Genomic DNA, 26,645 nt, shown 5'->3' with positions numbered 1-26,645 from the left:
TTGTTGCAAACAAAATTTATTTGCATCATTGCAGCTTGTCTGCACATTTTTTAAACTAGCATGTTATCGCAGTAAGACATTCAATCATACACAATGCCAAACAGCCAGCACACAGGTTTTCAATATCACTAGTACTTCTGAGAAGCACAAGTGCTTTCATATTAAAGAGTTTCAGCTTGAATGTATGTGTTACAATTACCATACTACTGGAATACGAGGATGTAGCCATAATATAGCTATGAGCAGGTGTGCTGCTGGTGACATCTTGCGAGACTTAGCTGAAGCATTGTATGTGGCATGCAACGTTTGTTCTGATTAGATGTTGGCTTATAGCTATCACCAGAAACGTAGCCTTACCAAAGCTATATTTTCCCTTGCAAGAACAACCATTCAGCACGAACATGAAACATGCTGTACAACATACTGTGTAAAACGTACTGATGGTAACCCCATAACAATATGTTTAACCTTTGATGAAGACAATGTCATGAAGTAGATGTCACTGATGCTGCCCTTCATGGCTACATGCCAGTATTCCTAGATTATGGTAAAAGTAACATATAATATATATATATATATATATATATATATATATATATATATATATATATATATATATATATATTTCAGGCTAAAACTGCAATATTTTTACTGCTATCAGAAACAAAAAAGGAAGCATAAATTGGTTTACAATTGTTTTTATATATGTGAGCAAAAAAAAAAAAATAATAACGCTTCTGCAACATACACCAGCAAAGGAACGTGCAGTATACAAGTATAGATATATTCCATTTCACAATGCCAGCACTATAAGCTGTTGAGTCAAGGCAGGAGATCAACTTTTTTTAAATTCTTTTTTAGTTTTTAATTTATAGACATGTTGAATACTACTCCACACACTGCATTCTAGATGGTTGCATTTGGGCAGTTGGCTCAATGAAAAATCGCAGTGAAATGTACGCATACAGCAGACACTCTCTGCTATACTTTAAACACTTCAGTGTTTTCAACACGTGCACGTCCCATAACAACTATGTACAAGTGTAAGCATCATATGCATCCAAGAACCCGATTTATATTGATCACCGGAATCTTGTTTTCAACTTCCTGTTTAACAGCCAAGCTATGGCCAACGCTCTGCATAACAAAACTTTCTGGCTCTTCTAACATACGTGCACAACAATGGCTGGTATGTCTATGAAGCTTGAAAGCTCCAGTATGATCGTAAAATACCTTCCTTCATAAAGGGTAGCTTTGAAAGAGAAAATGTCAATTTAGATGACAAAACAAAAAGGTGCTGATATTTCCAGGTTTTATTAACCTGAACGGAACTTCAAACATTTTAAGCGAAAGGCAGGTGCTTTTAAAAGTGGCCCACAGTAGCCAACGACATGCAAGTTACGTCCACGGCGTGCAAACTGGAAAATGCTTCCACCTACATTACAAGTGATACTTGCAAGCCTGTGACATTTCTGTCGGAACACTCGAGCTGAAAAAAAAAAGAAAATCAATCCAGAACAGGTTGTAGTCCAGCAGAGAATTTTTTTTGCGCTGGTTGGCTCCTGAATCAACAAGCTCAACGACAGTATGGTCTCCCATGCTTCACTGTTGTATCGCTTTTGCCAGATACACGAGGCAATCAACTAGCTCAACGACAGTATGGTCTCCCATGCTTCACTGTTGTATCGCTTTTGCCAGATATACGAGGCAACTTTACACTGAGATCAAGCTTGGAACATTGTTTTTCTCTGGCAGACTTGGAATGAAAAACCAGTGTATGACACGAGTGCTCGGTCGAAGATTCAGGTAGCTTGTCCAATATACCCAGCAGAATTTGCCAGCAGTTCCCAAAGAGCCAAGCTAGAGACTACGCATCGTGACATACAGCTTTCGAGGCTAAAATCTGCTGTTTTACCAAACAAGCTGCATTATTATGAGTGCAGTTTCTTGTGCAAATACAGCTGAAGCAAAGGCAGCAGAAAAGTAATTCACATAAGTTGGCAAGACGAGTTGTATGGCCCCAGAGAATTGATTTTAGTTGTTGTCCATGCATGTTATTGTAAATACATTTTTGACACTTATATCAGTTTTAGATTATCCACATAGCACCCAGTGAACTGAGATTGTCCAAAGTAAAAAATAAAGGCTGATAAATTTCCTCAGCTGCTGTTCTCAAGATAACCACATTTTGATAAAGTTAGCCTATTGTGACCATGACATATAGCACCCTAAACTTTTAATTCCAGCTAGCTAGTACACATTCGATGATATCAATAGTCTGAAATACCTTCTCGCAGATACCTTAACCTGTATTTAACAAGCAAATGTATATGCTTCTGCCTCGCTTAGTGTTATATTTGTGTTATGATAATGATGATTTACGATTTTTATGGCACAGCAGCCGTGCAGGCTATAATGTGCCAAGCAAAATATTAGTGTTAAGCTAATAGCTTTAAAATTAAGAAATTTTTCCGTTACACCAATGTTTTCAAAAGCTCATTTTTTCTTCATGCCATCAGCAAGTGGAATATGTTTCCCTCTCATGTTGTTGATGGCCAAAATATGTTGTAACTCTTAAGAAATATTTCTGGGAGTGCAGTCCTTTGACTAGAAATTGATCATCTTTTCTTACAGCCTTGTTTCACTGTTTACCAGGGCTTTGCCTTCCTAGCTATGTTTGATTTTGTGTAGTGTACTTTCACCCATACGGAAATGGTGCAATAACATTACAGGAAACTTTTATAAAATGCATGAGAAATTAAGTGTTATAACGACTTTATTCCCACTGTTAAAAAAAGTAATAAATAATTGATAGAGAACTTCTGCACCTCGCTCTGATTTCATACTCGACAATGTTCTTGAGTTTAAATACGTACTTTAATGTTCAGCAGCTGAGGCAGATTTATACATATACAAAGGGGCTAGAGATATGAATCGTGTTTTAAAAGTAAATTTCAGTGAAATTTACAAGTAAGAAACGAAGTCATCCCAGTACCCAACATGCAAGTAGACACTTTTTTGTTAATTATAGTTTTTCTGCAGCCCTCATATTTGAGTCCATTTGTGTTGGTATACAAACACACACTTTTGCTCTCAGCTTGAACACTGAAAAGTGAAATCAATGAGAAATAATCACATTTACAAGCGTTTCTAAACCAAAACCTGTGTGATTGTGCAGAATGCACTTTCAGTAGCCGAGACGTCTATGTGCTGTTTTCCTCAGGCTTTCTATATACCTAGGTACATTAAAAAAAACCCAGTGGATCAATTACTGCACTTACTGCATATATACTCTTTCTTTTTTAACAATATAAGCAAGCAGTACAAATCTGTATGTCTAGTGTTATTTTTCATCTCATTTTTTGCTAAGAAGAAATATCAACTCAGTTAAATTTTTAAGCAATTTTATCATTTTAGCTAGGTCAGAATAATGTAACAATTTTATTCCAATTGTATTTCCACTTCAGACAACCACTGGCCTATCTAAATTATTACCAAAATCACTTCTTTTGGAGCATCAGATAAAAGAATGTTGCTTTATACTGGCCCTAGCTTCTTTAGGTTTATCAGGCTAATCAAGCACGTTTGGATTCTTTTTTTTTTTTTTTTTTTTGCCAGCACTGATGCTTGGACAGGCCTGTTCAAAGAGCTTAAAATGCTGTTTGCACAGAGCACCTATTTGAAATGTCTGGTAATACGAAAGTTCACTGCTATTTATGGCAGAGCTTTTATCTGGGAGAAAATAAAAGCTTGTGTGCCAAGCTACTATGCCTTAAAACAAATCGGTCAAGAGAGGATTATTAGCTCCTTGGCAATTATCTGGAAATCTGTATCTGGAAATCTCTCTCTTATGAGAAGTTTAGCTTCACAGCAGCGCCAAGAATTTGTGGGAATTAAACACAGGCCCTCATTTCTGCTCACATTATCTGGAAAATTTGTATTAGGAGAATTAGTTTTAAAGGCAGTTTACTGTGCTCATAAGCTATTCATTTTATCACAAGTGCCATGGCCTACATGAGAAGGACACTTCAAGAGTTAAAGGAATACTAATGAAAAGCACGAAATCAGTTTAGACAGATAAAGTCTTCCTTCAAGACTCATTGATCTCGCAGCAAGATGTTGTGTACTAGAAGAGAAAAGGCCCACACTTCCATAACTTCACATTGATATTTCAGTGCTGGTACATTAGTGTGACGTCATGGATTTCAAGGTAATTTCGCTAACCTGGACCATCATTATGCAGTAAAAGTTTTGGAACATTTCAACATCAGTCTTTGGTTCTTTTAGAATGCAATGTTGTCCATCCATACTGATAAAAATTTTACTAGGCTCGAGCATAAGCCGATAGCATCTATGATGTCACGGTGAGCTAATGTGGAAACTTCGAAACGGCACTGCCACTTGTATTTCATTCTTGCAGCTTTCCTGGCTTACGATGTCTCCTCTCAAAGTAAGATTGGCTTCTTCTGGCAATATGGAAAGGTAGTTAAGTAACACAGCTCAAATAATTCTTATCTGTAGTGTCCCTTTAAAACAAGACTGTTCCATTCAACAGACCACTCTTTTTACCACCAGTATTGTAGCCGAGGTGCAAAGGACACCTCAAGGGCTAACGTCACCGCTGCATATTCCCACACAGGAAACCACACAGTACACAAGTGACTTCACTCATCTGCAAATGTGCAGTACATTAAGTGCACGTTTGTGACGTTTACATTTGCACCCTCTATGCTGTTTTTTGAGCAGGCACTCTCTTGTTGGCAGCTTATGTGAAACAACATTGCTGAATGACATTTGTACAGCACACAACAATCACTGGGCATAAACTATGTATAATAACAAGAAGTTGATGGGCACAACCACATTGCCAGTTTCATCCACAACATTCACAAACATCAAACCCTCACAAACGTCGCAAACCCTCAAACTAGGCACAACAGCTATTACACATGCATGGGACCACAATGTATCAAAATTGTGCTCGTATTCCAAAACACTCCTCTGCTACATCGATGCAAAATTAAATGAACAAAAGGGACCTCCACAGTAAAAACTTGATCGAGACAAAACATAAGTCAAAGACTACACCCAAACTCGAATGCACATTCCAAGACATGTAACACTGACGAGCAAGTGCAACATCAAAGTTGTGAAAGGTACAAGTCCAAAGCCTCTACTTTCCTTCACGTGGGCAGAGTTCAAAAGCCCATTACAAAAGCAAAACAGTGCTATTATTATTAAACTCAAAAGCAAGTTCAAGAAAGTGCTTTTTCTTTCTGACACAGGTGTCTAAAACATGCACACACCGATAGAAACTTTGCCAAATCCAGTTTGGGCAACCCCACCATCATTTCACGTATCAATGTACAGTTTCACAAAGAAATAGTTTCAGGACTCGCAATGTTCACACGCTGAAAAATCTTTTCAACACACCTATATGGCAAGAAAAATTGCTAAGAAGGGCACAAGTGCAATTCTCCCACACCAAGGAGAATGCACCACACCACTGTATACACGCTCACACTACGATGTTATTCATCGGTACAACACTTTCACACTGTCCAGCAGAGCATGCTGCCAGTTATGTACATACAAACCATCAGGTTTTACAGTTGCGGCAGTGTGTGACGTACATTTGAGGCCATACTAGCCATGTTACGTGTATATGCGCATGCACGGAAGTGCAAGCCTTTCAACAATGAAGAATAAGAGAAAGGAACAGTCGATGCACTGTGCAGAAAGCATGCCAGCCTGCCAAACACGAAGAGCTTGCTTGCACTTCACACTAGACGAAGCAGTGGCAAGTTTCATCCTAAGATCCGTTGATGTTTGCCATGGTGCATTTTATTTCAGGCGTGAATCACTGCCACGATCTGTAGTCTGTGGGTCCGCAGCACGGGGTACCATCAGCTGCGCACGTGCTTCAATTTCCAGCTCATGCCACCAGTGCCGCTTTGATACATAGAACTTCAAACACTCTGTAAACACTTTGTTTACAGCACTCCTGGCTGCTCGAGACATATACCATCCCGTGCAAGCACTGACAAGACAAGCTATAAGTGTTAGAGTGTTAGTCCAAAATGTTGAAATTATCCATCACACTGAGAACCGAGCTTTTGTGGGCCAGAAAATGATGCGAGCGTAGGGTAGGTATGGTGCATCACTAAAAAATACGGTGCCAAAGCCCTGCTTGTAATTGCTAAACAGTAGTCAAGCGCTGACAACAAAAATAACTGCATCGCATTTCAACATGAAATAGAAAACAGTTTGGCCAATTTTACTGGATTCCCATACAGAGGAACTTGCTGATGCTACCTCGTTGCATTTCTATGTTGGCACCGTTTGTAGGAATGTCTCTCTGCTTGGAAGTGCCAGACTTCCTAGACAGCTGGTGCAGCACATGATTCCTGTTCACATCGCACAACTTGACGCATCTGATTCAAACTGCTGTCGAAGAAAGCCTTCAGCTGCAACTTTCTCTGCAACTAAGTCATTTACTGACATAAAATATGCCATGTAGTCCCTAGGATAGAATGGTAATTTAATGGTATAAATTCCGTCAATGTTTGCGTTATGCTCCTTTACGACTACACACATCAAATGCAGTGCTTGAGGTGAACATGCCCAAGACAAGTTTGCCCGCTCTGGAGAGAACTTTAAGAGACAAGAGTGTCGCAGTCAGGCCATGTGAGAAAAGTGTATAACCAGGAAAGGCAAGGTGCATTTCACATGCCAGCAACTAGTGCCGACCCTAAAACATTCCATGTAAGCTGTGCAACACACTCGCTGCAAAGTGCAGTACCTCACTCAACACACTCAAATCAGGCTACTGCAGCAAACACTCTGGCAGTTGTGCCAAACTGACATTGCATGACATCTCCATTGTTTAGTACAGAAACGAGCATATCAAGCATGGACAACAACACATCAGATGTGTCCGCATACTTGCTATCAGATCATGCAACTGCACCTTTTATTCAAGCAATTAAGCAGTGAGTGGCAAGCATATACAGCCAATATGACGGCCTGACCAACTTCAGATATGACATTGCAAATGCTGGAGTTGGAGAGAGAGAAAAATAGACCTCATGCTGCATACATTCCTGTGCTAAGCAGCATGTACATTTTCCATGAAGCAGCCACCCCATGATAGGTTCGACAGCTTGAGAAACATTATATGATTAAAAATTGCTATTTGTTAATTCATTTTGGCCGATTCTGCAATGAAATTTAGTCAAATGTTCTACATGCAGTACTGTGAGGAAGAAAAACACAATAACTTAGTATTTCAACTCTTCCAAGCCTACTTTTACAGCCTGCTTTTATAGCTTGCTTTTTATGCTAAACAGGAAGTAATGTGAACACCAACTACCTGAAACTTGGGCACTAACAATACAAGTCTTGGATCTTCCAGAAGAGCAAATGCCGTATAAGCTAGAGCCTGGTTCAAGTACCTAAATGTCTCAAATCGAATGGTCAGAATGAGTGCACTAATTGGGATGCTTCAGACTAGGTAAAGCGTAAAAGATATTACTGCACAACAAAACGATTTTCAGAGGAAGTCCCAGAACAACAGGAGCATGTGAGGCTTCTTCGTGCAATAACACAAACCATAATGTTTGGTTCTGCCCTCAAAGTAAATAAACACATTCTTTGGACAATTAGCTAAAGGCCTGCATATCACAAAGAAAAAAGACATTTTCTGTTTTATTTAACATCACAGTCAATGCAAATGAGCGCATGACACACTCTTTGGTTGACATCTGTTAGTAGATTCGTTGCCGCGAGAAAACGATGGAGATTTGCATTTTGCTGTACAGGCTATTGTGTCATCTAAAATCTAGATGACTAAACAAAGGCACACATATTGGGATAATAGGGTCCGACCTCATTACAATAACATTGCATCTGATGCAAAAATACCTTCGTCATATCCATATTCGTTATAAGCCTACATTTGTTACATGCTGACATCGCTGAGAAACATTTTAAGGTTTGTTGTATCTGTGATCATTATGTCGAGGTTTTACATGTGGAAGTACCCTGTAGAAGTTTTTCTAAAGTTCATTGTTGAAGATGTCCTACACTATTGTCCACAACTTTAGTTGCATAGCTTCACATTCAGTGTAGAACATATTGTCCCGATGCTTGAGCAATATCTTTCACTAATGGTGTGCTTTATTTGGTGTGCTTTTGCTTTATGCTGCTATCCAAAGGACCTTGCTGTGTATGTTTATGTGCTAAATTTGTGCAGCATTTTTTCTCCTTTATTTGAATTAACTTGTAGTGTTCATTTCTTTCCATGGATGGCTTTTATTCATTTTTGCAAGCACAATACTAATTACTGTACTATTCTTTTTGGCACTTGATTATTACTTTAACTAATTAGTACCTGCAACACAAGCTCTGGCATGTCAAAATAATGATGGCATTTATATTGTGTAGCAGGATTAGCTTTTACTTGAGTTAAAAATGTGATAAAAATATTCAGAATGCTTATTGTATGCATAAGAAGTTCTACAGATAGTTCCATTTTTTTGTGTTACAATATTACACTATACAATATTGTTACAATATTGCACTATTTCAGTTCCTTTATAATCCTGCATTATTCTCGGGGTGCCCCGTTCTTAACCTGTTATGTGTGCTGCCTATAGCTGCGACCTGTCTGCGCTTATCCATGAATAATGTAGAACAAGAAGTATAACTAGAATCTAGGTTGAACAATAAAGTAAAAATGCATGTTTAAAGAGAACGAGAATCCATAATCTAAAGTGAGAAAGACTTCACGAGAACGTGCTATGATGGCCGGTCGCTTAATGCCTTTACAAAAGCGAAGGTAAGGTTCTCAACCTGAAATCTTTATCATGACAAGCAACTTTCACATTACATATCGGCATATAATAATTTAGGCTTTGCACGAAATCAAAACCTCAAAGGGGCCCTAAAGCAGCCTTCATAAAAGCTGAAGATTATTTATTTTTTATTTGGCGCCTCCATCATTGTTAATACTATACTGGGTGGCAGAGAAAGCCAAACCCATGCATGATTCATGTTATTGAAAGGCAGGCTGCTAACACAGATACCAGAAGGAACGCAAAGGAGAACACAAACACCTTTTTGTTGCTACCTGTGTCCTTGTTCACATGCCCGCTTTTCAGCAACATGAATGCCTACCAACATGCTCAATTTTCAGTCGATCCATGCACGATGCAGTGACGGCCGTCAATGCCACCACATTGTTTCTCTGTCATTGGCATGCTTCTCACCACGCCCTGCTTTCTGGTATAAGTAGAAACAGCCAACACTGGCCTCCATGTCAAACAGTGAGTGCAACAGAAATCATCCACATACTATTGTGGACAAGTGAGATGCAAACAGGAAAATAGTCATATTGTGATGTTAGCCTAGTGAAAAATTTTAAATATAAACAAAATGAGCACGTGTCGAATACTACAGCAGAACACCTTTTACTAGTTGTAACTCAAGAGTAAGATTTTGCACCACCACTTAACCAGTTGCCAAAGATAGTGCAAATACCAAAACTAAGCATGAAGGCAGAATTATACCGATGTTATGTGGGGGGAAAAGCAGAAATTAAATGATGTGTTCTTGTTAGGCCTAAGTTGTTCGTGTTTCGTTTCATTTGTCCGCACACCTTTTACAAGTTGTAACTCGAGTAAGATTTTTTCACCACCACTTCACCGGTTGCCAAAGATAGTGTAAACCCCAAACTAAGCACAAAAACAGAATTATGCCGATGTTATGTGGGGGAAAAAGCAGAAATTAAATGATGTGTTCTTGTTAGGCCTAAGTTGTTCGTGTTTCGTTTCATTTGCCCTCAACAGTACATAACAGAACTGATGAAGGAGTATGAAGCACCGAAACAAGCATTGAAGAACAAACAAGAGAGGACAGCAGCATTTCAGCACCCCTTAAACACAACCAAAAACGAAACATACCGTAAGTGAAGCACAACAAACTTTCTTGCACCAGCAAAAAAAAGAAAAGCATGGAAAAGAAGTTTGGGGGCAAGGGAAGGCTTGACCAGATAGAAAGTGGCAGATCCAACATTGCTTTTTCACAGGCTATCTGGCACCGCACTCAAAACAAGAGTTGCAGTGCAAACAGACGGGGACAAACAAAGCCACGCAATTGACACTCACACAGTGCCTGCCCACATGTCTGTACATCATCGTCTCTGCACACTGCAATTCTTTCACGCTGAGAAGACAGAAAGGGAGACAAGACCCAACACCTTTGTCGTAGCAACAGTGTGGCAATCAGATGGCAGGGGCGCTAACTCTAAGGCGTCCAGTCGAGAAGCAAGTACTCCTTTAGAGGTCCTGGGAGTGACAGTTTCCCTACCAGAGTGGCAACCTGGTGTCGCAGAGCCTGGTGTATGGCCACCCGGGCAATCTGCTTGAGCGAGCGTGGCTGGCTGTACATAGACCTCAGCAGCTGCGTGATGCAACCAGCGGTCGCTGAAGGCAGCACCACCGGCTGGCCCAGAAAACTCTTGAGGCAACTGTAGAGCTTGCGGTGGTCCATGGTGTAATAGAACAGTCGGATAAGGTCGGCGAACCGCTGCTCAGGGTCATTAAGAAGGTCGTGCTTGCGGCTCAGTTGATGGATGTAATAGTGCAGAACCTGATGACAACAGCGTAAGAGAAAGAAAATAAGATAGCTTTTGTTTTTCTTGTTTTGCAAGGAGACAAAATGATGCTTTGAAATACTGAGGCTTCATGTGACACAACTGCAGTCAATATTTTTTTTTTTTTTTTTAATCCACTCGGGAACTGTCATAAGATTCATGCATCCATGGTTTCTGACTATGCTAAAAGCTTGCTGCATGCTCAGGCATGTGCTCTCTCTATTTTCCCCCTTCTTCCTTAGTGGGAAATTCAATTAAAGCAGGCACAGTATTTTATCGAGCGCCGCCAATGAAAATAGGGCACTGATAGCAGCTTATATGCACAGAAAAAACATTTTATGTAGGTACTAAATAAGGATGGACTAACTAGTCAAAAAAGGTGCTGCCAAGATAACATGCAGCATCAAAAACAAACCTTTTAAACAGTTCACTTATCTTTCTCCAGCCTTACATCACATGTGTGTCCCATACAATTGTGTCACTTGCAAGCTAGGTGCCAACAAAGTATACTACAAACTAAACCAGGGTGTAACTTCAGAACAATGTTGCACATTACTTGAAAATTTACAAAATAGCACATGATCATGGGTTTAAATTCACGAAATTACACAAGTGGAATACTGCTGGCTGTTGATAGGTGGTTTAGTACAGCACTTTCAATTTATACTTCACATATCACGGCGAATTCTCATATGTATGTTCCCTCAGAGAAAATATTTGTTCTAATTAATGATTCATAATTGCCTACTGGTTCATATTGCTATATAATACTATCACTGGGATGGTACTATCACCTGCTACAATGGCTCAGTTGCTATGCTGTTCTTGTGTTGATAGTTCTATCAAGCATTATAGTTCAATCTCTGGGAGCCATGGCTGTACTTTGATGGAGACAGAATGCAAAAATGCTCACATTCTGACATTTAGGCGAACGCTGAAAAACTTCCACGTAGACAAATGTTCTCCAGCCATCGACTACAAAGTCCATTATAGTCCAAGAACTGATTCAATCACTCTTATCCACTGGACACGACACACTGGGGTAAAATTGATAAGACCTGCTTTAAAGTAGCATTCTGTCACTTTTCTATGCATTACTAATGGGTTGTACTCATAGCAATGTGAGTGCATCTGTGGTCAATAGCTCCAGTGCGGACACATGCAGCTTGCAAATCAGGAGCTACTTAACTGCATTACAGCAAATGCTATGGGCTCTTAGCTGAATAGTAAATATTTGGTGTTACTGGCATCCATCATAAAATGTTGCAAGTCTTTCCTTTTATTTAAAAGCATCAATAAAAAGACAGGATAATTATTTGTGTTAACTATTAGTTTACGTCATACATGCTTGCTGTGCATGTCTTGGAAGGGTGCTACAGTTTTGCACGTCTGTTGTTCATGTCTTGGAGGATGCTCATTGTCTAAGCATGACAGGCTCTCAGCTATTGCTGCTTGTGTTCTACGAGGTATGGAGAGGGCTCTAGACTCTTTTATGAAGTTTAAGAAGGATCGTGCTGTTTTATGATACGCACTCAACAATTACAAGACATAAGAAAGTGCACATGCCTGCTAGTTTTTCTTAGCAGACATTGTTCTGCTGCTCCATCCAGTCAACAGGCAACATAGATTGCCCTCCGAAAGCAATCAACTTGGGATCCTGATGTAATATATAGTACCAATCACTTTCCATGCTCTAAATTTCATTTTCAAATACTAACTATGAGCCAAGCTGCCTGCAGTATGTAACCAATGCTGCCACACTTCTACAGTCATGGTGCCTCACTATCACAATTTAGTACATAGTAAAATAACAGAGCTGATGGTAGCAATGTAGTGCTGCTGAAGGCTCTACGGTTGCAAGTGGATTGTTTGATTATTGGGTTGAACGTAAGTCCCAAAGCAACACGACGGCTATAAGAGGTGTCGTAGTGCAGGACTTCGAATTAATATTGACCATCTAGAGCTCTTTAACCCCTTAATTGGGGACCACGCCATGGGGAGCATGCACAACTACAGACACACGGCTCTCTCGCCGCATTGAAAAGTGCAATTCATAGGAAACATATTTTTAATCAAGCGGTATATATTGTGCCATGTCTTGCAAAAAATGTGAGTCGCGGTGAGATGTTTGTTTTCCAGATGGTGCCATTTTGCTTGTGTAGACTGAAGGGGCTGGCCACCAATTCATCAGACAGCAAAGTGGGGAGCATGTGACAAGGAGCGCGTCCACAGGCATGTGACTTTCTGGGTGTGGAAACTCTTGCTTTTGGCGTGAATTGTGCCAAACTTCAAAATGCAGATTCCGCGCACAGAGATAAAAAGCTTTGAATGGTGGCACTGCTGGAGCAGAGTGATAACTCTGACAAAAATACATGTTGGAGATTGACAGCGACTCTGACGGCAACTCCGACAGGGAAAGTAGTGAGTGAGAAGACGAGAACGGCTTGGAAGAGCCAGTCACAACACCAGTGAATTACAGAGAATTGCATGACAGTGTAGTCGCAATAACATGGTTTGTTTTTCAAGGAAATCCTGGAATGAACTGTGATGTTGCCCTGGGTAACTCACTGTGCTTCAAGATTTTTTACATGAAAACAAGCTTACGGAGTGAAAAGGAGCATAAAACTGTCAACTAACTGTTATTTGTTGTATATCAAAATCTTATAAAAAACAATTTTTTTTTATTTAGAACAACATTTCAAAAGAAAAACTTCCCAAGGCATAGTCAAATCTTGGCAAAACAATTCCCCAGTTAAGGGGCTCATGCACAGCCATTGCTTAGCACATGTGCATTCCTGGATTCCAACCCCTTTTAGAATTCGACCTCTGCTGCAGGGAATCAAACCCACAACCTCGTGCTCAGCAGCAAAATGGTGTAGTAACTGAACCATTGCAGCAGGTTGCAAGCCAATACAGTAAAACTCGGGTATAATGAACAGGCTTGTGTGCTAAAGATAGTTGATATATCATGTAATTAGATACACCCAAACTTGCCTACAACGAAAGTAAATGAACTTTTGTGATGCATTTTCTATATATGAATTTGTTGTACACAGTTCTGAAAGAAAGCAAGGAAGGAATCCATTTATTGAAAACGAAACTATGTGTAGTAGGCAGTAATTTTTGCCTGTGCCTTAAAGTGTTTATCAGTGTCACTAAGGATGGCATTCTCGATGAGCATAATTGTGCAGACCTGCTCCAGTCCACTTTCTTCAATGTCAGCCCAGTACCGGCACAGAACATCCGCCACAAAAGTGCGTTGTAAAGTGTCGGGAAAGGTGGCGCCTCATTTGACAGTGGATGCCCCGAGTTCGACATATCCAATGTCTAGTTCTTTATCAAGGAGTTATCTTACATGAGTATTGGACAGTAAGTTTTGCACATTCAATATAGAGCATAACTTGCTCTATCCGCATTCATTATTGTTGGGCTCAAATGTACAGTACACATCGTAATAAAAAACAATTGCTTTTTTTATGTAGCCTTCCCACAGTGATATCATACAGTTCACATCCTTTAACCAAGCCAAGGTTCACCCTCACCTGGTTAGAGGCTTTCTTGAGGAACACTGAGCTCTGCGAGTGGCAGATGACTGGATCCGATGAGCTAACTTGCACATCCGGGTCTGCACCATGCACAAGGAGTGCAAGTGTTAGTGCGTGCACATGTTCCAAGTCCGAAGCGAGCCTCGCATTTTGCACCAAGTCCAACAAAGCGAGCAAGATGTGCTGCATTCGCTGTGAGAAACGGGCATTAGGGTCCAATCCATGCTGAAGAAGTACTGTCAACAGCTGTCGGATGAAGGTGAACGCACTGCGCTTGTCATCCTCCCTGTTCAGCGTGATGTACTCGCTCGCTGTGAAGACCAGCACATGCATGGGGGTCAGGTTGCTGCGTGACTTGCAGTTGGGGTTTGCTCCATACCTACACAGCAGACGCACCGAGTTGAGGTAGAACACCTTTTTGTTGTGAGAAAGAGAATGCAGCGGGTCCTTGTTGATGAGAGGCACCAGACACACCATGAGTGGCGCCGACCCATCACGGCCAACACAGTTGGGATCACCGCCGTTTTGGAGGAGCATGTCCAGCAGCTCGTAGCGGAACTCCCAGTCACGAACGTGGCGAAGAACACATGCCAATGCACTGTTGCCCGGCCGGTTGATGCTTGGCCCGGCACCGCTCTGTAGGAGGTAGCGCACTAAATGAAGCATGTCCCACTTAGTCCACGGGCGGGGCTCCTGGTAGCCAAGCCGCGACTCCTCCAGCGCATAGCGCACAATCAGCACATGCAAGGGCGTGTTGCCCAGACTGTCGGGCTCGTTGAGAAGTTCTCGACAGCCATGGTCCTGCAGGGCCCTCAGCACTGATAGTGTCTCCTCGGCAGACTTCTTTCCCAGCAAAAGCACCACGTGGAGCACAGTCAGCTGCTGAGTTGTCGTACGAGCACTCACTTCGGCTCCGCACTGTATGAGCAACTCCAAAAACTTCTTGTCCTGGTGAGACAAAACACATTTACGTGAGCAATCAGGAGCGACAGCATACGAGAACATGGTCAATATCCAACCGCCTCTGCACTGTTTGCCTCATCTCTATCTTGCACAAAACTGGACAATTAAGAGAATGAAGAGCTTTAAAAATGGTAGATGCCAACGGCTCATATATGCTAAAGGGAGGTTGGCATATCAAATATATAGGGCCATTGGTGCTGCACGTTTCAGAATTAAAACTCTATATGTAGCAGAGATAGGCAGTGTGTTAATTTTACATTTTATATTATTTTTCTCATTGTATGGTCACACAGTAATCTAACAAATTGTTATTTGTCAAGGGTGCTTCCACTGAAGACTGTGCATTACTGTAACGATGGCAGAATTTCAGGATTCCTTTAACTTTGTCATGCGCCTCGGTAAACCACACTAGGCAGAATGGACTTGGACACATGGACTGGCAGTGTCATAGTCCAAGGGCTGACAGGGACAGAGGTCCTTAATTCAGTTTGAGCTCAGAGAGTGCACGAGTGCAAGAGAGCGTGCAAGAGAGCGTACAAAGAATTGGACAGAGCTCGAGAGACGAGAAGAGGCCGCACTTGAAGCAGTACGGAAAGAGACATGCGAAGCCCTAACCTTCTCAAAGACAAGTACTTTTGTTGATTTAACAAAGTAATTCTGCCTGGCAGTTTGATTTATCGAAGCCCTTGCACATTCAATATGGCAACCACTGTGAGAAGGATCCACACTGAAGCATACAGACTGTGCACATTATGTTCACTATCCTGAGAGCACAGGAACATATAGGCACAACAGCTGTGATCTGACAGTAACAGCCAAATTGTGCTGTGTTTGATCAACTGCCATGGACAATGCCACAATGACAGCAGTCTAACAGCAGTACAGTAGACAACCCAAGAAGTACATTCTTGAACATGATTCATGCACTGCCGTCAGCATGGGGAATCTTCCAGGTGGGATGATGTATTTTCACATTTCTGTCTGCTTGTGCCTTCACGATCATTAGCCTCTTTATATGTCTATTGCTGGATGAGGGTCTCACTCAGTGGTCTTCAGTTACCACAGCCATGTGTCAGCTGGCTGCATCTCATGCTTGCAAACTTCTTACTATGATCACCAACTTAATTCCTTTGCAGTCATTCGCCGCATTTACTTTCCCTTGAGACCTACTCTGTTGCTTTCATAGTCCACTGATTGCTGTATACTTTGCATGACCTGCCCAGCTTTACTTATCACTTAATCTCAACTGGGGTATCAGCTTACCTGCATTTGCTCTCATATTCGAACTGCTGCCTCCCTGTCTCCCACTGTAGCACCTATTAATATGGGGTTTGTTCGTTTTTGCATGTTATTAAAGGTCTATTCGATTCAGCCAAGTTTCTCTGCACCTTCTGCACCTATTCACGGTGCACTGCACCTAGGCTCTCGATTCCCCAAGGTGCAGCAGTGCACCCTGCACCCCCGTGCTCGATTGAACGAGGTGCAATGCAAGGTGCCGCCGCGGTACACTGCACCCTTGAACCTTGCAGCGGGTGGGTGCAGCCCGGCACCACCTATACTTTTTCGTTTGAGGTGCCGTGCACCTTCTTGTGAATCGAACAAACCTTTAGTTTCTTCTCAAGTTTCTTTAGTATATTCGAGTTGAGGCCACATGGTGTAGTACTGGCAGAATGCATTGATTGTTTGCTTTTCAAGAATATCAGCTGTTGTTTGCTGACTGGAGAATGTCAGCCTCATGTGTTTAGCCCATTCTCATTCATACAGAGATTTGCTCTTCATGGCCTGGGTCTCCTGTAACTATTTGGCCTTATCGTTGCTTAAAAAAAAAGTGTTTGCCTCAAGTTGAACGGGCTATCAGTGTTTTATGAAGCTTATGTCTGTGAGTGAACTATTACTGAAGCACAATTTGCATTGTTTAAGCACGAACTCTTAAAGATTAGTTTTCGGCTAAGAATACGACTATTGATTAGCAACTGTGATAGATAATAAACAACAATAACTGTAAATATAATGCCAGTAAAGATGCAACCACGTGATCGCTATTGTTGACCTAATTGAGTGTGCCACATCTGTAAAATGAGGTTCATGGTAACAGCAATCTAGTAACCAAGACAACTGCAATCCAGCCATTGTGGCACCTCTAGCAGGTAGAGCACACTGGCTGACCTTCCTATCAGTCCCTCTCATTGTTATCTTTCCAGCAAGTGGAGCTGTATCAACATTGGAGGGACACTAAAGGCAAATATTAAGTCAAGCTAAAGTCATAGATTAGTGCTCAACAATCTCTAAGGCATCAATATTATCGCGAACAGAGCCTTAATAATCGAGAAATTGAGGTAAATGCAGGACATGATTAGAGACTCCTCCGGGACATTCGAGTACTTGCCCGTTGACAAAAGCACTCCTCAGTTAAGTTCTGTCAATAGCAGAGAACCATACTTTGCAAAAAACATCCTTGTATTGTATCACAAGACGAAATTAAAGGGTACTTGTCCAGTTCTATTTCATTTAAAAAAAAAAAACGAACAAATTGAAATTACCCTTGAACAATGTGGGCGGTAGAAAGGTTTCGGTTTCACTCGCCTCTGCGCTGCCCAGGCTTTTGCGTTTCAGTAGTTTCGTTATCGCATAGTGCTGCGCTGATTTTGCTGGATTGCGAAACTCGCACAAACTGCAAGTACCTGAGAATTCAACTTCCATGTGATGTCACAGGATGCTCGAACGGTCTATTCCACTTGACCAAAACGCAGCCACAGCGGCGAATCGACCGCTTTGTCTTGGCTCAGCATTGCCGTCTGTCGGGCGCCGTTTTACTCACCGATGGCAGCAAAAGGTGGTGATGGCGTATGGAACATCACCACTCCCCCGGTAGGGTGGCAGTAGATTTGAATTTCTAAAGAGGTATCCGGACCCTTCAGATGCAATTTTCTCGTAAACTAAGTACTTTCTTAGTACGAAACAAGCGTTGCAAGGTTTCTGGAATGGTATTTAAACATTTCACGTCAATTTAGTATTTTCCTTTAGTGTTCCTTTAAGAATGCCCATGTAACAAGAGTATCAGAGGGATACACTTCAAGGCTTGAAGAAGTAAGCTTGAAAGAGGCTAAGAACGAAGCAAACATCACAGAATGCAGACCTGAAGTGCAGCCTGGTGGATGGGGTAGTACTCATCATAGCACTGATTGAGCTCCTCGGAGCGTTCGGCAACAAGAAAGCGGACACAATTCCAGGCACCCCGCTCGCAAGCCAGATGCAGCAAGGGCCGCTTCTGCTGCCAGGGTAGCCAGCTGTCTTCCCCTTGAGCCAACAAGAGCTCTAAGATGTCTGAATGGTCTCCGTCGATGGCATAGTACTCTGCAGATTGAAGGCGCTCAGAGTAGCGGTCAGAAGACGGACCAGTGCCTCCCACTGAACTGCAAAGCTCGCACACCTGGTATGCAGAGGGACAGAGAATGAACACAAGGCTTTGTGAGTAACTGCTAATGCAATGGATGGATGTCTGTTTAGGAAACACAGGCATCATTATAGGTTGATAGCTATAGATTAAAAGAAATATACCATTAGTTCGCAACCTTTCAATCATAACATGGCTCAGACTTAAGTAATGGACCACTCACTACCCCATGTTTTCCTCGAGAGGTACTTCTCCATCAGCATCATAAGAGAAAACAGTCACGCGAGGCTTATCCTGCTGCATAATAGAAAATAGCTTGACAGAGGCTTCAGAGTGCCTCAGGGTTGAGTTTTAACATTTATCTCAGTGCATGGCAAGAACTTAGGAAGTTAGGAAAGCATCTTCAAAAAAATTTACATTTTTCTATGTCTGAATATGCCCCAAGTCTTTAGATGTGGTCACATTTAATATTGGTATTAAAATGAATAAAAGCAAGAGAACAATTTCACGTGCCAATTTTAATATATATCACATCTGGCTAGCTAACTGACCAATCTTCCATGTAAGAGTACCTAGCACTCCAGTAAGAATAGTTAATCAGTGCATAGCCACAACAATGAAATCTTAAAGAAACTAAATGAACATCTGTAGACGACCACATTCAGACTGCATACAAAGCAATAAACAAGAGGCAATAAATGCGATCAACATCAAGTACCAGCCAATGGTGCTACATTTGATCATGCATTATCACTGAAAACAGCAAGCTGGTTTTCTATACATTATACTAAAAGCAGTAAGAACAAGGTAGAAGAAGGTGGTCTGATGCTTAATTTTGATAGCACAATGTAAATGCGGTAGACTCCAGTTAAATGAAACTCGCTTGAATGGAAATGCTGGATAAATGGAATGAGTGTACCAAGTTTGTTTGGCTACCCATAGGCACAATGTTAATGAACTTTGATTAAATGGAAAGATTCTTCTTGTGAACTCCAGTTACAAAGTACTGGAACCAAAACGACCACCTGCCTCTTCTATCATCACACCCCATATGAAACGGGATAAGTCCTAAAACCATGTCCAATGGTCATGTTAAACAGTGAGGCAAATAAAATCTATTGGGCATCTGCACTACTGTGGCATGAACAACTTCTCCATGGTGTTCACATGTCATAGAATTCATGTTTCTTTGTACCTAGGCAAGGAAGTGATCCCTGAAGAAGATGATGGCACTACCAAAATGGAAGGACTTTACAGCTAGATGGCCACTGCTGGTTCTTTCATGCAGCAGGAATACCACTAGAGTTGCCCTTGCTCGAATGTTAGGAACAAGAGCTTCACTTAGCATTTGCTATTATTGATATTATTGTGACAAAAAAACATTCTTCTAGTGATTTTCAGTGGGCATTACTGTTTCAGATGACATTGAAAGAAATGCAGTTGACAGTCTGCAGCACTATTTTGAATGGCACAATTCTTGGAGACGCTTTTAAGCATGAACACATACCTTGTGCAAAGTAAGCCACAATACTCAAAGCAGAGAACAATAACTTCTATTTTTTTGCTGCAATAGGATAATAGAATCAATGCATTTTAATTAAAACTATTGTTAGTGATGTTTGGGTCCTTCATCTAAATGAAACTTTAGATGAACGGAACACATTTTCCATCCTTTGATTTCTGTTTAAGTGGAGTCTACTGTAAAGTGAGCTAAATAATAACTATCCAGATGAAAATAATTCACCAGTTCAAATGGATCATAGTCTAATTTGGATTATTGAATTACGGTGAAATTACATGCTTCTGCCAGCTGGCGTTCTTGCTGGTATTTATTGGTAGTAAACGACTGAAAATGAATTCCAGTCAGATCAGCTAGTTTTATATAAATGATTTCACCTGGCACATTATTTAATAAAATGGTCATATCACAAAGCCACACTAGCACTTCTTGCCACATTTCCAATTGTTGTGCCATTATTCCCATCTCTGCTCCTAGCAAGGACTTTGGTGGTGTTTATGACGCCCAAAACGTTTCGTACATTTCACAAATACCAAAAATTTACGATTCTCCTGAATACTAATTATCCCACCACAGCAGTTTCTTTTTCTCAGAAGAGAAGCTAAGCTTAACTTACTTGATTATGTGGACCTGGGAAGCACATCCTTGCCTCAGTGTCAACACGAGCTCCATGCTTTAGCAGCAGCTCAACGATTTCTTCGTTGCCTTGCAGGGCGGCAATATGTAGCGGCAGGCTGCAGACACCACGGTTTACATCGCATCCTCGTCCCAGGATCCAACGCACCAGCTCCACACAGTTGAAGCCAATGGCACGCTGAAGTAGATTGTAGTTGTCCGGACCCACCACTGACAAGATGTTTTCACCCTAAGATGGAGATGTGCATATTTGCAGTAACCACATGGATGGTAATTTAAGTGCGGCGTAGTGCAATACTGCTTTGCTATCGATGCTCTGTCATTGTTACTGGGAGCCAATCAACCAGCACTTTCTGTATCGCGCAACACTCAAAGTATTGCAGTAGGAGCATAACATTTTTATTTCTAATGCAGTTGTGAACAAACTCATGTGATTAAGCAGTGCATAATATTTCCAAATTCCTTACTTCATTCTAACTTTTGCTTTCTAATTCCATCCATCCTTCTCTTCCATTTCCATTTTGACATGATGAAAATAACAAGCACAGGCTAAGTAACGCAATTCTACAGCTCTTTCTGCTGTTTATGACACCTACTGGTTGGTTTACATCATTGCATAACTTACGAAGGGATCCGGCGGCTTTTTTCACTGAAACTTTGACCAGTTGTCATCAAAGAATTTCATAATAATTTGTGTGATGAAAGTATGGTAATACTAGACATTCATCTGCCATCAGAATGACAAACAGAAAAAGAAGCTTTAGATTGACATTATGCAGACAGCATACTTTATTTATTTATTTATCTTATTTTATTCATTCATATGGTCAGCACATACCTAGACAGCTGTTGCGACTACATTGCTGTCGCGTACAAACTAAACATAGTACATGTTTATACAATTCTATAGAAAGCAATCAGGATAGGAAGAAACAACATATAAACATATATGAAAACAATAAATCACATGAGTTAAGATTAACATGTGTATATCGCTATAACTAAAAAAAAACATGATGTGCCATACAGCTGCAACCGAAAACAGCTAACAATAAAACACATTCACAACAGTTTACAAATAATTGGTAACAGCATTTTCAAAAGCTTTTAAATCAGGACAAGCTACTATCCCTTGTGGCAAGTTGTTCCAATCCTCTATGCTTCAAACCAAGAATGAATGTTTGAATGATTCTTTTCTATAATTAAACGGTTTAATATGTTTCAAATGCTTTGTTCTGTGCCTACCAGGATTCTTTAATGTGATGTGTCTTTCTAAGCCTGCTTTATAGTCCTCGCTTAATATGTGAAAAAAGAATGTCAGCCTGTTAAACTTCATTTTCTGCTTGACAGTCATGAGACCAGCTCTGCTTCCAAGTTCGGTGATGGACTGGGTTCTAGCATATGTGCTAAAGGCAAACCTCAAAGCCTTATTTTGCTTGCGCTCACATTTTAACGTGTTTTGTTGAGTGCACGGCTCCCACACATGACTTGGATAAGTTATTACAGGAAGTACAATAATTTTGTAAGCCACTGATTTTACCTCTGGGTTACCGTCATGAAGTTTTCGTCAGAATGACCAAAGTTTACGCATGGCCTAATTACAAATATTGTCAACATGTACTGACAAGTTCAAATCATACATGAGATTAATCCCTAGGTACTTAAATTCCCTAACCTCTGTTAATTCTGCTCTGCTGATGTTGTAGAAAAACTTTTGGCAATTTTACTGCCACATAGTATTAGCATCGTAGAAGGGTGGAGAAGTGTTCAGATTTTACGTGCACGCTCATGCTGAAATCCCACAAGTTCCACGTATGGACACTGTTGTAACATTTCCATCTAAGTACATTATTGAAGTCTCTGGTACTCAAGCAGTGCCAACATACCTTTGGTATCTGCACAAGATAACTTTCTATTGATGACCAGTGGATGTGAGATGCCTCTCTGGAGCGCATCTCCTCAAGCAATGCCAGGACAACTCGGCGTGTGCTCTCAGACGCACCTGGTGACAACAAGTGTCCCCCAGTCTGAAAGAAGCTGCTCACTAGTGCACCCATCCTGCAGGAGTAGCAAACAGTTGAAAAAACACATAGTCAGCGGCTAAACAAATCTTAGGCTCTGTCCATAGCCAACTTCAAGTAATGCATGTAGTGGCAAATGCCTCTTGAATGGAACATCTTTACATGGGCCAGCAAATCACCAAGTCCAATTTTTCCCCCTTGGGTACATGTCGGTGCCTTCACCAAGCCAGTTGTTTCTGTTTCATTAAACCAAAACCAATTAGCCCATCTCTTCACTCTTTCCACCTTTGCATTGCTCAGACAGTGCATGACCGTAATTTGAAAGAGTTGGGAAGTGTTTTGCTTGCAAGGCACAAGTGATACCCCTTCATAAAATGTTTAATACTGATGTCACATGCAATCGCATAAATCTGACTGAGATCAAATTTCTCCATCGCGATTGGCTCCATTGTGAAGGCTGAGGAAGGGAGTCAACCACAATTTAGAAATTCTATCCGAATAGGGCTAAATTGCAATAAAAAATGTCACATGTGCTACCAGTATAACACAAACTTCAGTGGTGCACTCTCTCAGCTGTGGCACATATATAGTATTGTTCACACTCTTAGAAGGAAGGAAAAGAGGCTCTATGGATGCACAGAGAGGCCAGGATAATCCTTCTCCTAATAACTTTTCAGAATCCCCCATATTACTGTGCACATTATCTGTGTGGCAAGCTGTTTTCTCAGCATCCCCACAGCAGCCAACCTTGGCTGTACAGGTATGTGGTGCATAACAATGCCACGTTATTTGTTGCTTAATCACAGGGGCAGCTTCTCCTTATGCCTGTGCGATATGCAAGGGGACTATATCCAGCCACACTGCACATGTGGAGGTCAGACTCAGCGCCCTCTTTGGGGAGGAGCTTCTCCTGCATTCTTCATCAGTTACTGAAATAATGTTTCACAGTTGGAAGTACTGTGACAGTCCTGTTTCAGCTCATAGAATAGTTCTAGTCCTATGTACTAACATTCCCATTTATTATTTGTGCTCATATAGAAAGGCATCAGCCAGCATGTGATATTTCGATTACTCCTACACATCTGCCTATCACGGCTTGTACAAAAGCTTAGGAGTAAGCTGAATTCATAGTAAGTCACAAAATCAAGCAGAAAGGATAGCTGCACAATGCTGTCACCACTGGTCTCTGCCCTGCCCAATTAACAAGAGACAATGGAATGGCATTAGTTAATAACTGGTGAGTGAGAGAAATTTCCTGTTGGTGCTCAGTGCTGAACTAGAGCAACTCATAAGATTACAATAATGAAGTCGAAGGGACCTGAAAGTTACTTCACCAAATCTAATAAAACACTCAATACCCACTTAAGAATAACATTACATTTATTCAAGAACCATTAAAGATGCAATTTTTGCCTGTGTATGTATTTACCATAGCAAGCCCATTGAGCAGTGTTTTTTCGTCACAGCAACAGACCTTCTTAATTAAGTTAATGGCATCAGCCACATGAATTGACATTCAGCATGCCCATATTTTGCCCATATTTCCCCACCAAGTTATCTTATTTGAGGAATACATTGAGTTCATTTTGTTGTTTTTAGATTTTCAATGCATTAATTAGACTCAAAGAATAAGTGTCAATTAATCAAAATCATGTTAAAGTGAAAATTGCACCAAATTGGGTTACATTACATAGAGATTTAACTGTATTCATTCTCACGTTACGAGACATGGTATTTCTGCGTAACATAAAATACAGATGGCTACACATTTATCATGGGCAAATTTCGGTCTCACAGACATATCGAATTTGACCATAGCAATTACAACAACAGCAAATATATTGGTATCTAAGTATAGATGAAGAAGTTGAAATGGTTCTCTACTTGCTATTCAATGAATTACGATATTCTAACATTAGATTTAATTTTGCTTCATACTCGAATGCACGTATAATATGCAATGTCCAACTGATTACTAATTATTCACACACATTGTTGACACACACAGGCAATGCTACAGTGGCTCGTTCTTTCCCACGCAGCTCTTGTTTTTTAACGCGAGATGTGGGCAGGGACATAAAAGCAGCTTTGTATGACCAGCATGTATCTCACAATCATGTTTCCACATTAACACACCAAGTAGCATGAAAGTTCATGTACTTTCGCGGGCAAGGTTCTCTTTCAAACTAATTGTACACTAGCTGTTCAGCTAGTGCATGCCAGAAATGGTAGTGAACGGCTAGAATACCCTGAGTGCTCGACCTCACTTGAGTACTAACGTGAGGCAATCTATTTTTTTTTTTTTTAGATAAGCTAGCAGAAAGTAAAGTGCTTTTTGTTTGGCCACAGTTAATGCGCAAAGGCAAGGGACGCGTCTGGGAAGAAGCTGGCTGATAATGCACCACGTCAAGTAGACAAGAGAAAGTGCGAGCGCGGACGATGAGCAGCCTAAACCAACCTGCGGACCAGCCTCAGGGTGCAGCAGCCCGAGGGAGGTGCGTCTCTCCTACGGCGATCCAATGCGGCTGCCGCAAACACCACTCCACCTCGATACAGACCGCGCAGCACGCGCGCGACGGCGGTCCGGTAAAGTTTCACAAGTGATCGACGGAACCACACACTGGGAAAAGCTCCCCCTAGTCGCACCTAGAAATTCGTTCTGGTCTGTATCGCGAAACTCGAAACGTCCGCAGCACCCGACATCAGCCGAATGGCCCCGGTGTGCACTATACCGATCAAGAGCATCCAAGGCGACTGGCCTGACCGTCAAGCAGGCACGTCATCGGTCAAGCGATGGCACCAGCTGTAGTAGCAACATACGCCAGTAGCTTGAACGACGCACAGCACTGAAAGAGCGCGCACTCGCACGTAAGCGCGCCTGCCCATGCGACGCTCGCGCGTACAGCGTAGTGGGTACTTCCGACGGCGAAACGAAAGCCGGATCGCCGCTTTCGCTTCGCACGCACGCTCCACGTTTTAGTCAACACTGCTGCTTAGTCCATGGAAGCATATCCCCGCAGCTTCCGGCCTAAGCTTCTCTCTCTCTCTCTGCCGTTGGATATCGCAGGGCCGTCGATCCCGAACTGGGCTGTCGGTGCGCAATCAAAGAAGTGGCGCACAGACCCCTCGACTGGCGGCACGGTGCGCGAGGGCGACGAGTGTTGAGCAATTGAAGTGCGCAGTGCTTTCTACGTTTTCAGTACTTCGGCGTGCACAGCGCTCGTGAAGTCGATAGCATCTTCATCCGGCAGCAAGGCACCCGGACTAACAATCCCTAGCAGCGCAGTGCCAAGGAACTTGGCCGACTTGACGTCCAGCGTCGCGCAGCACCTTGGCAGCACAAGCCAGCAGCAACAACTCGTCGTGCCAGATTTACAGCCAGCAGCTGTTCCTCCAGCTAGCCAGGGTGTTATCAGTACCGGACAGCTGAATCCTAAGCATAATTGGTTGGGAGACGTCTAGGAATCTGGCGATGGTGCAAGTGCGCTCCGACGATCGCGCTTTCGCAGTCTCTCGACAACACCCACCCTCCGCAGCTGTTGTGGGCTCTGCCGCTGACATTTAGGAAGCTCGTTTATTTCCAGGAGTTAAGTGGCGCCGCCTAACGCAATCGCCAATATGTTTCCGGATCTTCATTCCACTGCGATACTTATTGCTAACTTTCCGCGATTCTGTCTATAGAAATGTAGCGGTATATAGCGCATTAATTTAATGAAGCTGCAACTACCACGGCATAGCTCAAGCGCAGCGGCAATCTATCAAACAGTATTATGGCGGTAAATTTGAACGTGGTGCAAAAGATGAATGTTTTCACTCTTTAGAAAATAATGCAGTACAGCAGACTTCCATTAATTCGACTGTGGTTAATTCATTCTTTCGGTTAATTCGATCCTGGCCAAAGGTCCCGGCCGGC

The 26,645-nt window shown here is 41.7% G+C and overlaps 1 protein-coding gene and 1 long non-coding RNA gene across 2 annotated transcripts; one reads left to right on the top strand and one right to left on the bottom strand.

Moving 5' to 3' along the window:
* On the bottom strand, window positions 1-26,645 carry LOC126521911 (uncharacterized). Its single transcript, XM_050170650.3, has 6 exons — window positions 25,191-26,645; window positions 22,598-22,769; window positions 20,692-20,940; window positions 18,299-18,592; window positions 14,197-15,147; window positions 1-10,650 (listed from the first exon to the last, which is right to left on the bottom strand). Exons 2-6 carry the CDS (start codon window positions 22,766-22,768, stop codon window positions 10,306-10,308), a joined length of 2,010 nt encoding a protein of 669 aa, XP_050026607.1. The 5' UTR covers window position 22,769; window positions 25,191-26,645; the 3' UTR covers window positions 1-10,305.
* LOC129382322 (uncharacterized) lies at window positions 9,881-21,937 on the top strand. The gene is made up of 2 exons (XR_008610403.1): window positions 9,881-9,963; window positions 20,788-21,937. It is a non-coding gene; the product is annotated as an uncharacterized lncRNA (long non-coding RNA).

The sequence above is a fragment of the Dermacentor andersoni genome, chromosome 6 (assembly GCF_023375885.2).
Source record: "Dermacentor andersoni chromosome 6, qqDerAnde1_hic_scaffold, whole genome shotgun sequence".
Classification (NCBI taxonomy): Eukaryota; Metazoa; Arthropoda; class Arachnida; order Ixodida; family Ixodidae; genus Dermacentor; species Dermacentor andersoni.
Note: the sequence above shows the minus strand (reverse complement) of the source record. Positions and strands in the feature narration are given on the sequence as shown.

Coding starts and splice junctions, on each gene's coding strand:
- LOC126521911 (XM_050170650.3), bottom strand. CDS start 22,768: ATGGGTGCACTAGTGAGCAGCTTCTTTCAGACTGGGGGACACTTGTTG. Junction 18,593..20,691: donor TCCCAGGTCCACATAATCAA/GTAAGTTAAGCT, acceptor TCTGCATACCAG/GTGTGCGAGCTTTGCAGTTC. Junction 15,148..18,298: donor TCCACCAGGCTGCACTTCAG/GTCTGCATTCTG, acceptor TTGTCTCACCAG/GACAAGAAGTTTTTGGAGTT.